The sequence below is a fragment of the Heteronotia binoei genome, chromosome 8 (genome assembly GCF_032191835.1).
Source record: "Heteronotia binoei isolate CCM8104 ecotype False Entrance Well chromosome 8, APGP_CSIRO_Hbin_v1, whole genome shotgun sequence".
NCBI classification, from domain to species: Eukaryota; Metazoa; Chordata; class Lepidosauria; order Squamata; family Gekkonidae; genus Heteronotia; species Heteronotia binoei.
The window spans coordinates 78,038,588-78,055,914 of record NC_083230.1 but is presented as its reverse complement, the minus strand read 5'-3'; the positions used below and the strand labels follow the sequence as shown (position 1 = coordinate 78,055,914).

General features: G+C 45.2%; 1 protein-coding gene across 5 annotated transcripts in view; it reads right to left on the bottom strand.

Annotated features, from left to right (window-relative positions):
- Positions 1-17,327, bottom strand: part of ATF7IP (activating transcription factor 7 interacting protein) — a 216,181-nt gene that overhangs the window by 43,595 nt on the left and 155,259 nt on the right. For all 5 annotated transcript variants that reach the window (XM_060245309.1, XM_060245311.1, XM_060245310.1 and 2 more), the window contains 2 exons: positions 15,916-16,004; positions 1,274-1,930 (listed from right to left, as the gene is read on the bottom strand). In XM_060245309.1, coding sequence (XP_060101292.1) covers positions 1,274-1,930; positions 15,916-16,004 — 746 coding nt within the window. The remainder of the gene's footprint in view (positions 1-1,273; positions 1,931-15,915; positions 16,005-17,327) is intronic.

Below are 17,327 nucleotides of genomic sequence, written 5' to 3'. Positions count from 1 at the left end.
CATGATGACTGAAGAAATGGTATTTCTTAGTTTTTCTTTACAAAAAAAGTAGACTTTCTGAAATTCATAAAAGGGTGCCATTCCACAGGACTTGCAAGGCAGAGATGTTTCGCCAGGCATTGACTGAGGACAATGATGGCCTGGCACTCTCACATCCCACCCTCTCCCTCCTGCTTTACATTTTATTTGCCCAGGAGACAAGCGAGTACTGAAAATGTGTCCTATTTTGGACACCATGCTGCTTTATTCTGGTTTTTAAATGTTTTAATGTTGTTTTAACCCTATATCATTGTGTATTACTGATGTAAGCTGCTCTGAGCCTGGCTTGCAGGGAAGGGCGGCCTAGCAAAATAACAACAACAATTATTATTATTTAAGTGGGTCATAAATTCAGTTTTAAGACATTATATGTTGCATTACTCCAGATTTCATTTTAAACCATATTTTTAAAACAAAAGCTTGCATCTGAAATTGTAAAATAAATTTTAAAACACAATTTAAATATTATAAAACTCAATTTATCCACTTTTTGTCCAGTTTTCAGGTCTGGTAAGAAAGAATATTACATAAAGCTCACTATTGCAGTCCTTGAACACCATCTTTCCCAGCATAGCTGTCTTATATCTTGCAATTTTACATCCTTTTAAGAAATGGAATGTAATAATCAGGACTTTTGTTTAGGCTACCTTGAGCCGAAAGAAGTAATGTGGTGGAGGAAAGTGCTATCAAGTAATAGTTGACATGGCGACCCCATAAGGTTTTCAAAGCAAGAGATGTTTAGAGGTGGTTTGTCATTGCCTGCCTCTGCATCACACTTCGCTATTTCTTGGAGGTCTCCCATCCAAATACTAGCCAGGGCCAACTCTGATTAGCTGTTAAGTTCTGATGAGATTGGGCTAGCCAAGGCTAAAAGGTAAGGTGGGTTATAAATATTTTAAGAAATAAATAAAAGAGCTTCAAGTGGATAGAAAAATGTTGTGGAGTTTTATTTTTTGTAGGGTTATTTGCAAGGCTGGATTATCATAGCATTTTAATCCTTCCAATATTCACTACATGCTGTTTGCTGACAAACAGTAATCTTAAACACAAAACAGAAATAATGCTCATTTTGTAAAAGAGCGAGTTAAAAGTGAACAATCTTTAGCTGCACTGACAACTGAAAAGTAATGAATTACTTTGACAGTTATGTGTGGGGAAAAGTGTTCCAGTATGCAGTATCCAAATTCCCTCCTTGTACAATGGTCTTCTATCATAGTGGATATACATAACTTACCAACTCTAGGTGCCACTGGGGTGCTTATTTCAGAAGGAGCAGTACTGCTGAAGGCTGTCAAAGGGATCTTCATTTGTATGGAACTCCTATTGCTGGTAGGAGGAGTATACACTCCTGATGTAGTCACAGTAGCCAAAGTAGTCCTTGTGGCTTGTGCAACTGGATGTGCTGTTGAAACAGCCTGTACTGCCAGAGTTGTCCCTATTGAGCAACCAGCACTGGCTGGAGAGTTCCTCTGAATACCAGAGCTGGGTACAGAAGGGCTGATGTTTGGTTTTGCTGAATTAGCAGATGACAGTGTTAATGGAGTCTTGCTTAGGTTGCCAACGTTAGATTGACTTTGCACAGGTATAAATTCAACACTTCCAGACTGCTGGTTGGTAACCAAAGTGCCAGTATGGCCTTGCAGGAGCTGAGGCTGAGAGGACATTGCAACAGGTACGTGCAGTATTACTGGCAAGGACTGTAGTGAAACAGACACAGGCTGTGTGCTGCCGCTGGCCACTTGACTAGTGCCAACTACTGTTGCTGTATTTGCTGCAGGAAGAACTGAGGTTGTCAAGGAGCCAGAAGTCAAAGGTGCAGAAGTGACTGGAGTCTGAGGTTTGGGATGTCCACTGGCTGTTGTCTGTGGAGTTGTAAGATTAGCAGTAGACACTACAGAGTAAAATAAATAAATAAATAAATGTTAACACACTATGCTAAATAAGCTATTTTATTTAATACATGGACATGAAACTGAAACGAGCATCATGGTAATCAGCAAAGAACTATTTTCCTTATTTATATCCACCTTCCTCCCCAATGGGGACCCAAGTAGCTTATATCATTCTCCTTCTCCATTTTATCCTCACAGCAACTGTGTCAGGTAGGTTAGAGTGTGACTGGCCCAAGGTCACCCAGCCAGATTCCATGGCATAAGTGGGGGTTTGAACCTACGGGTATTCCAGATACTAGTCCAACACTCTTAACCACTACACTACACAAAGTATGCTACAACAGTGGATTAAAATATGGTTTTCCATCTATGTTAAGAACAGAAAGTAAAATTCCAATTAAAATGTAGAGACAGCAGCTTGTTTCCAATGGCAGAAGGCTTTCTGCCACTGGAAAAGAAGGGGCTGATTTTCACTGATTCTCCCCCTTCCACTGCAAATCCTCATTTTGCAACATCTGCTGTTCCTAAGGATGCAACACCACCTGGGGCCATCATTGAGAGGCATGAGATCAGAAAGGTTGCTTCCACAAATGTCATTCTACTCATGCAAAATAGCATACAACTCAGTAATTTGGAATTCTCATGGTAACAATTATCTGTGCTTATTAATGCATTACTGTGAACCATTGGTAAAGGAAACGGAAAGAGGTCTGGAGACCAAGTCCTATGAGTAAAGGCTGAAGGAGCTGGATATGTTTAGCCTGGAGAGGAGACGACTGAGGGCTGATATTATAACCATCTTCAAGTACCTGAGTTCTAATGGTGATGGGGGCAGAGGACTCTCTGAAGGGTAGATACTGGGCAGCAGTAGTAGTGAAGGGTGACACTGGCAGAGGATGTTCCATAGCCAACGGCAGAAAAAACCGAGCAAACTCCAGTTAACAGTGCAAAGAAGACAACAATGGTAACCCACTTCTTATAGCTTAAAAACTATGATTTGACAATCCAAAATTAAAGAAAAACAGGCTGCTTACCTGTAACTGATGATCTTCGAGTGGTCATCTGTGCAGTCACACTGATGGGAGAAGGTGCCAGCGCCGATCACGATTGGTAAACTCAAAAGCTGTGGATTACCACGGACGCGCCTCAGTGCGCATGCCCAGAAGCCCCACTGCGCATGCCCACTGAGATGGGAGTGGACATCCCGCCAGTTCCTTCTGACCGCTGCATGATCCCAACAACAGACCAGCAGCAGAGGGGAAGGAGGGCGGGTAGTGTGACTGCACAGATGACCACTTGAAGATCATCAGTTACAGGTAAGCAACCTGTTTATCTTCTTCATGGTCTCTGTGCATCATACTGATGGGAGATTAACAAGCTAGAAGCTTACCTGGAGGAGGGTGCAACGGTCCATCAGCAGGGAAGAGACTAAAGAACAGCACGGCCCACTGATGTACACTGATGCAGACGAAGGTCCAGCACATAGTGTTTAACAAAAATATGCGGGGAGGACCAAGTGGCAGCTTTGCAAATGTCTTGAAGAGGAACGCCTTTCATGAAAGCCGCAGAAGTGGCCATGGCTCTCGTGGAGTGAGCTCGTATCGGCCCTGAAAGAGGTCGCTTATTCAACAGATAACAAAGCTTTATAGTCTCAGTTATCCATTTGGAAAGTCTTTTGCGACGAAATCCTCTGGCCCAGGGACACAGGGGCATAAGAAACAAAAAGTCTAGGGTCCTTCCGAGAGGGACCTACTCAGTGTAAGTAAAAGGAAAGTGCCCGTTTAACATCCAAGGCATGTAGTCTCATTCAGATTCAGTAGCTGGATTCAGAAAAAAAACAGGCAAGTAAATCTCTGTACTTAAATGGAAGGAAGAAATCACCTTGGGAAGGAAGGTAATATCCGGACGCAGCAGGACTCCCTCATTGACTTGCACCCAGAGCCTGCAACCTCTCGGAACTATCTGGCGCATTTATATGACCGGGCACAACTACTGAGACTTAGTCCTGGACTCTGCACTGTGCACTTTACTTTACTCCGTGCTGACTGTAGCTTGATTGGCAACACCCCATTATACCTACCGGTGGCTGCTACCCCACAAGGAGCGACCAAAACTGCACTCACGCCGCACTTTAAGAACTGCCAACCCACTCCGGAATTTAGTAGTTTAAAAATTAATTTATTACTAATTAACTCATTGATTTATTATTATATATTTGAATTGGATTATATAAATATTTTTAGCAAATTGATGGGAATCAGGGAGGGGGTAAATTAATTGCTATTGGAATCAACTTATTATCATATATATATAAGGAATTGGAGGGGGGGTTTTGGGTTGATTGGAATTAGGGTCTAGTTAGACGGAGTGAGGAGGAGGAGCAATCAGATACCAGCCTTGATAGTGGTTTTATTGCAGCTGCTGCCAGCGAGGAATGGCCGGCTCAGGGATTCCAGTGCTCCTGGGGAGGGGGAGGTATGGCGGTGGGAGCAGATATTATAAGGGAGGAGGACAGAGACAAGTCGGTGCTCAGCCCCCCTCCAATCTGCGGCCCATCCCAAGGGTGACAGGTAGTAGGGCCAGGTGTAACCCGCCTCCATCATTGGTGCTATGCAACGCCAGGTCCATTAATAATAAGACCTCAATTCTCTGAGAGTTTATGCTCGAGCAGAATATGGACCTGGCTTGCGTGACTGAGACCTGGATCCGGGAGGGTGACACAGTAGCCCTCTCGCAAACAGCTCCCCCAGGTTACTCGGTCTTCCACCAATTGCGGACTAGCGGGCGGGGGGGAGGAGTGGCATTATTTGCACGGGAGGCTTACTCCTTCAGGGCGCTCCCGGCCCCAAAGACTGAGGGTATTGAATGTGCCGGTCTGGCGTGGGGGGATGAAGAGGGGTTGGCGATTTGGCTGGTGTACCGTACGCCTAACGCACCGGCCAACGCCTTACCGTCCCTGCTCGAGGCGGCGACAGGCTGGGCGCTGGAGCACCCAAGGCTGATAATCCTGGGTGACTTCAACGTCCATGCTGATGACCCCGTCCTCCAGTCAGGCGACGGACCTAGTGTCTTCCATGGCGACACTGGGACTCTCTCAATTTGTTGTAACCCCCACTCACCAGGCCGGACACATGTTAGACCTGATCTTCGCGGCCGGGATTGTAGTGAGCGATATAACCGCAGAGGTAGTGCCATGGTCGGATCACTTCGCCCTCAAGGCCCGTGTAAATATGCCCCCCCAAACCTGTTTAGGCAAGGAGCCGATTATGGCTCGCCCGCGGAGCCAAATGGACCCGGAACGGTTCCAGATGGCTCTGCGGGACCCCTGGCCCTCTGGCGACTCCCTCGATGGCCTGATTGAGACCTGGAATAGCCGGCTCTCTAGGGCCATCGAGGAGATCGCACCTTGGCGCCCTCTGCGACCTCGGACTAAGCTGGCTCCGTGGTATACCCCGGAATTACGCCTGCTGAAACAAGGCCTTAGACGGCTAGAGAGGCAATGGCGACGTACTCGTGACGAGGCGATTAGAACATCTTACAGGAAGTTTATGAAGTCCTATGAGATGGCAATCAAGGCCGCAAAGAAAACATACTTTGCAGCTAGGATTGCATCTGCAAATTCGCGCCCAGCCCAATTATTTAGAATAATTCGGAATCTGACTACATTGCCTCAAGGCAATTCAAAAGCTAAGGAATTGGAAATTGGCTGTGAGGCTTTTGCGAAATTCTTTGCGGACAAGGTCCAATCGCTCCGCCAGGACTGCCCCGCCAATTTGGAGGCAGTAAGTGGACTCGAAGCCCAATGCATGTCTTCTGATTTAACTCTGGATTGCTTCGACCCGCTCAGCTTGGAGGAAGTCGACAGAATTCTTGGCACTGCACGATCCACGACTTGTGACCTGGACCCATGCCCCTCCTGGCTAATTAAGGCCTGCCAGGAGGAATTAAGATATCCTATACGGGATATTATAAATCGATCCCTTTCAGAAGGTGTTTTTCCAACACCCCTGAAAGAGGCATTGGTCCGCCCTCTCTTGAAAAAACCGTCATCAGACCCGGCCGAATTGGCACACTACCGGCCGGTCTCAAATTTGCCCTTTTTAGGCAAAATTATCGAGAGGGCCGTGGCGGTGCAGTTACAGGAATTTCTGGAGGACGCTTCCGTCCTAGACCCATGCCAGTCCGGCTTCCGCCCGGGCCATGGAACAGAAACAGTCCTGGTCGCCCTCATGGATGACCTCCGACGACAACTGGATCGAGGCGGCTCGGTGGTATTGCTGTTGCTAGACCTATCGGCTGCGTTCGATATGGTCGACCATCGGCTGCTGACCCGCCGCCTCGCCGACGCAGGAATTCGGGGGCTAGCCTTACAGTGGCTCTCCTCCTTTCTTGATGGTCGGGGACAAAGGGTGGCAATTGGGGGGGAGCTGTCTCAGAGGTACCCACTTCATTCTGGAGTGCCTCAGGGAGCAGTTCTCTCCCCGATGCTGTTTAACATCTTTATGCGCCCCCTTGCCCAGATTGCACAGAGGTATGGGCTGGGTTGTCATCAATATGCAGATGACACCCAGCTCTATCTACTGATGGGCGACCGGGCTGGTGATGTCCCTACAAATTTGGACCGGGCATTACAAGCCGTGGCTGACTGGCTCAGGCTGAGCGGGCTGAAGTTGAATCCGGCGAAGACTGAGGTCCTTTGCGTGGGCCGCGGCGGGCCAGGAGGGGAGATTACTTTACCGGCCTTTGACGGTGCGCCACTGGTACCAGTGCGCAAAGTCAAGAGCCTGGGAGTGCTACTGGAGTCCTCCTTATCAATGGAGGCCCAGGTGGCCGCCACTGCTAGATCCGCCTTCTTTCATCTTAAGAGGGCGAGGCAGTTGGCTCCCTTCTTGGAGCGCACCGACCTAGCAACTGTGATCCACGCAACGGTCACTTCGAGGTTAGACTACTGCAATGCCCTCTACATGGGGCTGCCCTTGTACCGAACACGGAGACTTCAGGTAGTCCAGAACGCGGCGGCCAGGCTGCTGGAGGGACTACCACGGTGGGAGCCTGCGCGGCCTGGGCTGCGGAATCTGCATTGGCTGCCGGTTGTATACCGTGTTCGCTATAAGGTGCTGGTTATCACCTTTAAAGCCCTATATGGCCGAGGACCTGCCTACCTAAAGGACCGCCTCTCCCCATATGTGCCCCAGAGAGCACTGAGGTCTAGTTCTCAGAACTTACTAACAATCCCTGGGCCAAGAGAAGTTAGGTTGAAGGCTACTAGGGAGCAAGCCTTCTCGGTGATAGCCCCTCGTTGGTGGAACGACCTTCCAGAGATGGTGCGAGCCCTGCGGGACCTGAACCAATTCCGCAGGGCTTGCAAAACATTTCTTTTCCAGCTGGCTTTCGAGATAGAACCTGATTAACCCAACGAGCGGACATCTAGCCATCTTGTGTACATTATGATTACAGCATTTTAGCACCTATTTTATATATTTTACCTATTTTAAATAACTTATTTGTAATTGATATATTTAAATTGTTCATGCTGTTTTATGTGAATCATGGGACTCCCATGTCTGTTAGCCGCCCTGAGCCCGCCTGGCGGGGAGGGCGGGATATAAAAATAAAATATTATTATTATTATTATTATTGGTGAAACATAAGTATGGGGGGGGGGGGTCACATCTCAGTGCTGCAAGTTCACCCACTCTTCTTGCGGAAGTAATTGCTACCAAAAAGGCTGTCTTCCAGGCCAGCAATTGGAGAGAACAAGTCGCCATTGGCTCGAAAGGTTTCCCTGAGAGTGCATGCAGAACTCCAGGGAGGTCCCAGGCCAGAGTAGGGTGCTTAGTGGAAGGATACAGTCTACACTCTAAAAAGTTTATTATTAACAAGACCACATAGGAACCTCTTCGTGTTGGGATGCGTGAAGACTGAATGACCATCAATCTGGGCATGGTTGGCCGAAACGGCAGCCAAGATGACACCGATAACCTCTTGTCGAGGAGAGCAAGCAGAAAATCAAGGATTGTATGAAGACCTGCTACACTCGGGTCAACAGAAGAAGCTGAGGCGAAATGCACGAACTGCGACCATTTATAGGCGTAAGATTTATGAGTGGATGGCTTTCTGCTATTTAGGATGACATATTAAGCTCTCACAGATAACTGGCTTACACCAACCTCCACGCCGTTAACTTCAAGTGAGGAACATCGTGGTGCACCACTAGACCCCGGTGAAATAGGAGAAGATTCGGAGCCACGGGGAACTGATGGAAAAGTCCCTTGGATAAACGAAGGAGAGGAGAGAACCAATGTTGTCTGGGCCACCAAGGGGTGATGAGGATCCATCTCGGATGCTCTCTGGATATCTTTTGCACTACCCTGGTGATTAATGGAATGGGAGGAAACAGGTAAACGTGCTGCTTGTGCCAAGGAAACAACAGGCCATCCCCCAGAGACAGAGGATCCATTCCCCCCCCCGCAACAGAAAAGCTTGCACTTCTTGTTGCTGCGAGTGGCGAACATGTCTACGTCTGGTGTTCCCCATCTCAGGAAGATGGGTTGAAGAAAGTCACAATTGAGCTTCCATTCATGTAGGGAGGCTCCCCCGCGACTGAGAAAATCCACACAAGAATTCTGGTCCCTGGGGAAGATGTGTTGCCATCAGTGACGCGTCCAGTTCTCTGCAAATCTCCCAAATGCACAGGGCTAGAAGACAAAGTTTGCGGGAGACTGTGCCCCCTGTCTGTTTATATAGGATACTGCAGTGGTGTTGTCCGTTAAGATGACCACAGTTTTGTTCGAGAGTAACGGCTGAAAGGAGAGAACAGCATGATGAATCGCCAACAACTCCAGAAAGTTTATGTGATGCTGCACATGGCATTTGGGCCACCTGTCTCCCACACAGAGATCATTCATATGCGCCCCCCAGCCCCAAAGGGATGCATCTGAGGTGATAGTTATCGTCGGGGGTGGCTTGTGGAAGGGGGCTCCTTCTAGCAAGTAATGCCACTGTTGCCACCAAGTGAGGGAGGATAATACTGCCTGAGGAATGGACATCTTGCGAGAGGGAAGGTCCACATTGCATTTGAAATGTTTGAGGAACTACAGCTGTAGGATCCTCATGTGGAATCTGGCAAACACTAGAACTGACGTGGTTGCGGCCATCAGGCCCAGGAGACGCTGAATTTGAAGAGCCGTGACTGTGGGATTGTGAAGACAGACTTGTACAAGAACTATGATGTCGTCTGCTCGGTTCGCTGGTAAGAAGGCCTTGCAGGACAGGGTATCTATGATTGCTCCTATAAACTGCACCTTCTGAGAGGGTAGAAGACAAGACTTCTTGTTGACCTGCAAGCCCAACTCCTGTAGAAGGGTAAGAGTGGTGGTGATGTGTTGCACTAGACGAGATTCTGACTCTGCTACCAGGAGCCAATTGTCTATGTATGGGAATATTGTAATGCCTTGCAGTCTCAGATGGGCTGAGATGACACAACCATTGTTTTCGTAAAAACCCTGGGGGCCACAGAGAGACCAAAAGGCAAGGTCCGATATTGGTAATGGGCAGACCCGATGGTAAATCTGAGATACTTCCTGTGGGATGGGTGTATGCTGATGTGGAAATATGCGTCTTGTAGATCCAGAGTGGCCATCCAATCTCCTGGATTGAGGAGGGGAAGGATGTTGGGCAAGGAGGTAATTCTGAATTTGTGGTAGGAGATGAACTGGTTTAGAGCTCGAAGGTCCATGATTGGTCGAAGGCCTCCATCTCTCTTTGGGACCGTGAAATAGCGTGAATAAAAACCTAGTCCTCTTTGGTTTGATGGAACTGGTTCTATGGCATGTTTGTGAAGGAGTGACTGAATCTCCACCCGTAGTGTGTGAGAGGGGTTGGTGGAGACGAAGGTTGGAACTGGTGGATCTTGATGGAATTCGATCACATAACCCAGTCGGATTATGAATGTTTAGCCGAACTTAGCTGTTGCTTGGCTAAAGTCATACCCTCTTTTTGGATCTTCTTGATTGAAGCCCTGCTCTGTTCCGGAAGAGTGGGCAGAATGGGGGAGAGCTGCTCCCACAGAGCGTACTGATATCGCCCCATACAGGCTGAGTAATTTGCAACCTTCACCCCTAGTGAGCCCACAGAGTAAAGACTCCTTCCAAGATTATCTAACTTCTTCCCTTCCTTATCAGGGGGTGAAGAATGTGTTTTCCTTGCTTTTGATGATGAGGCCACTACCACAAAGTTGGGGTTTTTGGTGATTAAAAAGGAAGTCAGCAGTAGATTCCTGTATTCTGTACATGTGGTCGAGTCTGGGTGATGAGATGGGTGTGGAAGCAGGCTTTTCCCACGAAGATTTAGCTGTATGTAGCATAACTGTGGTCAATGGCAAGGCTACAGCAGTGGATGTGTCCATTTGAACGATATCAAAGACGTTATCCATGATTATGGGCTGTGGTTGGAACGTGGAGAGTGATAAGGACTGTGCCATGCATTGAATGAGGTCACCATAAGATTTGAGGTCCTCAGATGGAGAGATGGGTTGTTCCTCAGCTACTTTGTGAGAGGGTAAGGGCTCGTCAGGTGATGATGAAGCCTCTTGTTCCTCCAGGATCGATCCCTCTACAGACCTTGGGGAGTCCTTGGGAGATTCCAAGTGCTTGGAAAGGAGTGGTGTCGGATCCGAAGCCGGGTCTGTCACTGTGACCTGTTCAGAAGTGCGATGACGCGAAGAATACCTCCACGGTCGAGATGGTTCAGTGTTGGGTGGTTTAGACAATGAAGCAGATGGAACTCGCTTGGGTGGTCTGTATGATGTTCGGGATCGACAGGAGGCTTCCGAGTACTGGTCCCATTCCATCTGTCGCTGTGGGAACCAGGGAAAAACTGAGGCCATTGGGTATGACCCATATAAGTATTGCCATTGACGCTGATCCCATGGCAACGGTGGTGGCAAACGCCGAGATGGAGAGTCAACTTTTGGCCTCAATCTAGGTGAGCGGCTGTGCGGAGACCTATCTCTCATCGGCTCCAGGGATTGACCTCGATGCTGAGGAGTACAGGGTCAAGCCCGATGAGAAGGGCTAAGGGATCGATCTCGATGAGGGCTTTGGGATCGAGGAGTTTCAGCCACAGTGTGATCAGCTCAGGGGGACTGTCTTTGGTGGCGGAGCGCTGCGTCAAGTCCAAGTCACGATTGGAATCTGAGGAGATAGCGATCTGGGTGGACATCAAAGCGAGCATCGGAGGTCTTAGTCGACGACCTGGTGAGGCAAAAAGCTTCAATGGTGAGATGATCGGTGCCATCGCGTCCGATGGCGACGTCGAAGAAGACAGAGATACGGATTTGCTGTGCCTCAGCTTATCCGTCTTCTTCCTCTTCTTCGCTTCTGAGAAAGCTCCCTTATCCTCCTTTAGCCTCTTTGTAGGCATGGAAGAATCCAACTTAGAGGCCGAGCCTGGTCTTTTGATGGGGCGACTGGTGTCGGAAAGGGGCCTGTCGGTATCGACTGACTCCGATGTCGATGGTTTTTCGGCTCGCTCCACCGAAGCCAATACCTTTCGCGGAGACAATGCCTGTTCCATCAGGGCTGCTGCGAGACGGGCCGCTCTATTTTTGTTTGTTGGAAAATTTAGCACAATGTGTGCACGAGTCCGTTCTATGAGACTCTCCCAGGCAGAGAAAACACAGCCCGTGGCCTTCTGGTGGGACGATTTTACTCCCGCACTTTGCATACCTTTTGAAAAATCCCCAGCGCTTTTCCATGTGAGATGTCTGGGGGAAGGGGGGGGGCAGAAAAAAGAAAAAAGAGTGGGAAAGTTTCTTTCGCCCCTTCACCCCCACAGAGACGAAACAAAACTTTTGTAGGAAGAAGAAAAAATAAGCAGCAAAAAGGTCTTAGAAATCTTAAGGAAAATAAAACCTGAATCAATAAAGAAAGTTCACCGACCGTAGCGATGATCAACTGATCCAAGCGGCGGTCAGAAGAGAACTGGCGGGATGTCCGCTCCCGTCTCAGTGGGCATGCGCAGTGGGGCTTCTGGGCATGCGCACTGAGGCGCGTCCGCGGAAATCCGCAGCTTTTGAGTTTACCGATCATGATCGGCGCTAGCGCCTTCTCCCATCAGTGTGATGCACAGAGACCACGAAGAAGATGATATAGTGCTAGAAGACAGGACCCCCAAGTTGGAAAGGCACTCAGTACAAATAATGTTGTTTTTAATGACACAACAGGATTAAAGCTGAAAGGACATTCAGTTGCCACCATGAACAGATGCAGAATAAAGTCCACAGCTGTCTGATACATGTAATAGGAACACAGAATGCACGACCTATGAATCAAGGTAATCTCAAAATCATAAAATGATAAATGGAATGTTTTAACATTGTAATTCTGGGTGTGAGTGAACTAGACTGAAGTAGGACATTTTCAGTGAGAAAATTACAAAGTGCTTTACTCTGAAAATGTCATACTCAAAAGCAGCAGTGTTGCTCTAATAATGAGGTAAGGCATAGCACAAGCATTAGGAGGTTATAATACTATGTCTGACTGAGTAATAGCAATCAGACTCCATGAAAAGTCTATCAACATAACCATTTAAGTTTATGCCTGCCCCAACTACAGATGTTAAAGAGGAAGAAACTGACAGCTTTTATGAAAATGACCTGAAATAAATGTATTATACACTTAAAACAAGCGCTAATGATGACAGATGATAGATGTCTGGAACACGAAAAGCAGAATCAAATATAGTCAGAAAATTTGAACTAGGATTATGAAAGGAAACAGGAGTGAGACTCAGAATTTTAGGAAGTCAACAATTTGTTCACTGCAAACAAATGCTTCAGGCAACTGAACGGACAATTGTTTACATGGATGTCACCAGATGGCCAACACAGAAATTAAACAGATTACATAATCAGAAGCAGAAGATCTAGAAGTTCTATTTTCTCTGTTAAAATAAGACAAGGAGCTGATTTGTGGTACAGACCATGAATTGTTACTATTAAAAATAGAATAAGGATGAAAAAAACACTAAAACAATCTCAGCACTAAAGTATAATCTAAAGTTTAACAATATTCTGAAAAATTTTGAAGACCATGTAATGAATAGATCTGTTTTACTAAATTCAGCTGAATGTCAAACAGAACTGTGGGTTGAAATCAGAGATATTTTAAGAAAGAATGAGCAAAGACTATTCTTGCAGCCAAAAGAAATAAAAAGCCTTGATTGATGACTGATAAAACTCTTTAAACTGTTACACACAGATGAGGATCAAAAGTAAAAAGTGATAGAAATCAAATCAGAATTTTTAATGCAGCTTTTCTGTGACTTTTGCGTCCAGACAAAGAGGACTATTATAATAATCAGTGTAAAGCAGGGGTGGCCAACGGTAGCTCTCCAGATGTTTTTTGCCTACAACTCCCAACAGCCCCAGCCAGCATGGCCAATGGCTGGGGCTGATGGGAGTTGTAGGCAAAAAAACATCTGGAGAGCTACCGTTGGCCACCCCTGGTGTAAAGAAACAAAGAATTAAAAAGGAAGAACAGAACACCAGTTCTGCAAGATCTAAGACCCCAAAACGAAATTCAAACCATTGTTAGGGATGCTGAAAGCTCAATATGAAACTACATTAACTGATCAGGACAATATAAAGAAAAGATGAAAACAATCCACTAAAGAAAACTTGGAAGGATGACATCCCTACAAAGAAGAATCTGTTGATGAAGAACCTGCAATTTTAGAAAGTGAAGTGAAAGCTGCACTCAAATTGGAAGAAATAAATTACCAGGAGTAGAAGGAGTATCAGAACTATTTCAAGCTACAGAAAGTGCTTCTATCAAAATCTTAACAATATGCCAACAAATAAGGAAAATGAAACAATGTCTCACGGACTGAAAATGCTAAATCTACAGTCCATCTCTGAAAAAAAGAGGCATTGAAGACTGCAGTAACTATCAGACTATTGCATTAATTTCTTGGGCAAGCACCAGGTTGAAGATTTTACAACAGATCCTCACCATATGTGCAACAAGAAATGCCAGATGTTTAAGCTGGATTCCGAAAAGAGGCACTACGAGATTGTACTGCAAATTTACACTGGTTACTAAATAATACCAGATAATTTCAGAAGAAAATGAGTTTGTGTTTTATTGATTACAGCAAAGCTTTCCACAGTATGCATCATGAAAAGCTATAACAGGCTTCAACAGAAATGTTTGTGCCACAACTTAATGATTATTTTGATGCGTAACCTATACTACAGCTACTGCTAGGACAGAACATAAACAGAATAGTTTCTAATTGATAAAGGTGTCAATTAAGGATATATTTTCTCCCCCCATATATTCAATTTATATACAGAACATATTGTAAGAAAACTGGATTAGGTTTAGATGAAGGTGGGAGTAAAATCTGGTGGAAGGAATATCAACAATCTGAGATACGCAGATGATATATTACTAGCAGAAAATAGTAGACTTGAAATGACTACTGATGAAAGTTAATAGAGAATGTGCCAAAGCAGTATTACAGCTGAACATCAAGTAGACAGAGGTAAAGACTATTGAGGAATTATATACAATTTTAAGGCTGACAGTGAAAAAATTGAAATTGTTAAAGATTTTCTATTCCTTGGCTCAATCATCAACTAAATGGGAGATTGTAAACAAGAAATCAGGAGGAAACTGAGACTTGGAAGGGCAGCCATTAACGAGCAAGAAAAGCTCCATAAGCGTAAGGATGTGTCACTGGCAACCAAGGCCAAGGTATGGTATTCCCCATTAATATGGATAGATATGAAAGATGGACAATGAAGAAATCTAACAGACGACTGAGAAAACTGAAATGTGATGCTGAAGAAGAGTTAAACAGATACCACAGACTGCCAAAAAAGACAAATATGTGGGTTCTACATCAAATCAACCCAGAATTCCACCTAGAAGCTAAAATGATGAAACTTAGGCTGTTGTACTTTGGTCACACATCATGAGAAGAGAAAACCCACAGAAAAAAACCATAATCTAGGAAAAGTTGAAAGGAAGTAGGAAAGGAAGACCCAACATGAGATGAATTGAATCAATAAAGGAAGTCACAGGCTTCAGCGTGCAAGAACTGAGCAAGGCTGTCAATGACAGGATACTTTTGGTAGTCATGAATAGAGTCACCATAAATCAGAAGCAACCTGACACTCTTAACACACACATTGTATGCAGGGTGCATATGACATATGGGTGCTGTGCCCTGACAATGAAAGTAGGAAAGGATTAACACAGTGGAAGTAAGATTGAGAAATGGAACCATAAGTCAAAGTAAGGGATAACAGGATATCCGAGAGGGAAATGATGTTTGGGGATCATTCTTCCAGCAAGTTAGGAAGTAAGTTAGAAAATAATGCTTATCAAGAAAAAGAAGATAAAGAGAACTGTATCACTCCCCCGCTCTGAGCCAGTCCCCCAAGTGTGCTGTTATGTAAGTATGGTGGTGGTGTGTGTGGGGGGGAGGAATGCAGAGGAACAAAAATCTATTTGTGTTCACTACAATGGCTGAATAACAAAACAAACAATAAAAAGAACAGCAATTAGTAGATGGTGTCTGCACAGGAACGTTTTGCTCTGTTGGTGGTGGAAATCACAGCTGACTTATGGTGACCCCACAAGGTTTTCAAGGCAAGTGATGTTCAGAGGTGGTTTGCCATTGCCTGCCTCTGTATCGCAACCCTGGACTTCCTTGGTGGTCTCCCATCCAAGTATTAATCAGGGCCAACTCTGCTTAGCTTCCAAAACCTGATGAGTTCAGGCTAGTCTGGGCTATCCAAGTCAGGGCTTGCTATATTAGCTCTCATTATTATTCAGTGCCACCCATGCATTTCCTATGAGTATAAGGCTACTACTTAAAAATAACTATATACTAAACTTTGCTTTTTAAACACATACACAAATGCATACAGGAACAAGTTAAATACATTTCTGAGGTAGAAAGGAGTCTTTACCTGTATTCACAGGTGCCTGAAATGTAGTTGGTGTGCTGTCACCTGTATTTCTCTTGGACTCTAGCATCTGTCTTACTGTGCCAGCATTTCTATGGAATAAAGATTTGCATTAGCAGTACCAAGCAAGGAGTGGCAGAAACCACAGAAGAAAACTTTTTCCAGAGTCTTATGTCATCAGAGTGCTGACTTCTCCATATTTATATGCAACAAGAAGCCTTGATTTCCTAAAAAAATATATAGTTCCTGGCTTTGGAAACAAAAGAACATTAGACCTACAGTGCAATCCTAAGAGCACGTTCCTAGGAGTAAGCCCCATTCAACAAACCTTAGTAGAATTCAGAGTAGACCTTCATAAAATTGCTTATTGGAGGTAGGAAAGCATCCTTGATTGTTGGGTGTTTCATCAACTTTGGAGGCAAGGACAAAGTTGAAGTTCCCTGTCTCATGCTCTCTCCTTGTCAGTTTGGCGGTTTCCACAGATGGAACCTTCTATATTCTTAGGAACTATATTCCTAACTAAAAGTTCACTCAACTTCTCTAAGGCTAACTATTTACAGACAGCATAAGAAAGGAGGGTGAAAAAAATGAGACCATAATCAAAGAAAGAAAGAAAGAAAATGTCAGCAGATGAATACCTCCCGCCTTCTTCTTAAGATCAAGGTGGGATATAAATGCCTTCCTTACCTCCAAGTAGCAAGAACTATCACAGTAAGTCTGAAGGTCTACTCTAGGCAGGAATACAAGTTACAGGATCTGCTGATATATGCTGTCTTATATGCTTCAAATGTGTCAAATATCTGTTTTGTATTGTCAGATAAATGAAGACATCAATGCCCAAGTTACTGCTTGCATGAGACGTCCCCTAAAACATTAAGGCCAAATGATGCAGTGCTACAGATAGAATATACTGTGATACCTTCTGCAACAGAGAGCCAGTGTAATAAAGTGGTTTGTGTAAGACTAGGATCTGAGAGACCCAGGTTCAAATCCCCACTCTGCCATAGACGTTTGCTAGGGGACCTTAGGCCAGTCACTCACACACTTCTCAAGGTTGTTGTGAGGCTCAAATGGAGAATTATATATGCTACTTTGGACCTTAATTGGAGAGAAGTGGTATAACTGAAGTAAATAAACTTTGTTTTGAACCTTATAGGCTAAATGAATACACTCAAGGGGAAAGCTCCCAAATGACTCTTTAGATACCTTTTTTTACTGTGATGGTAAGATGACAAGCCACAAATACAGATTCAGACTTGAGTCCTTTTATTCTCTAAATGTATATGCTGTATTGCTCAACATAAATCCATAGTATACCATGCTTTCTTTTTTGATGGTGTGATTTAGGACACAATATGGTACAGTTTTCTTGTGCAGTATAAACAATAAATTTTGAGCATAATGGGGGGTTAGTT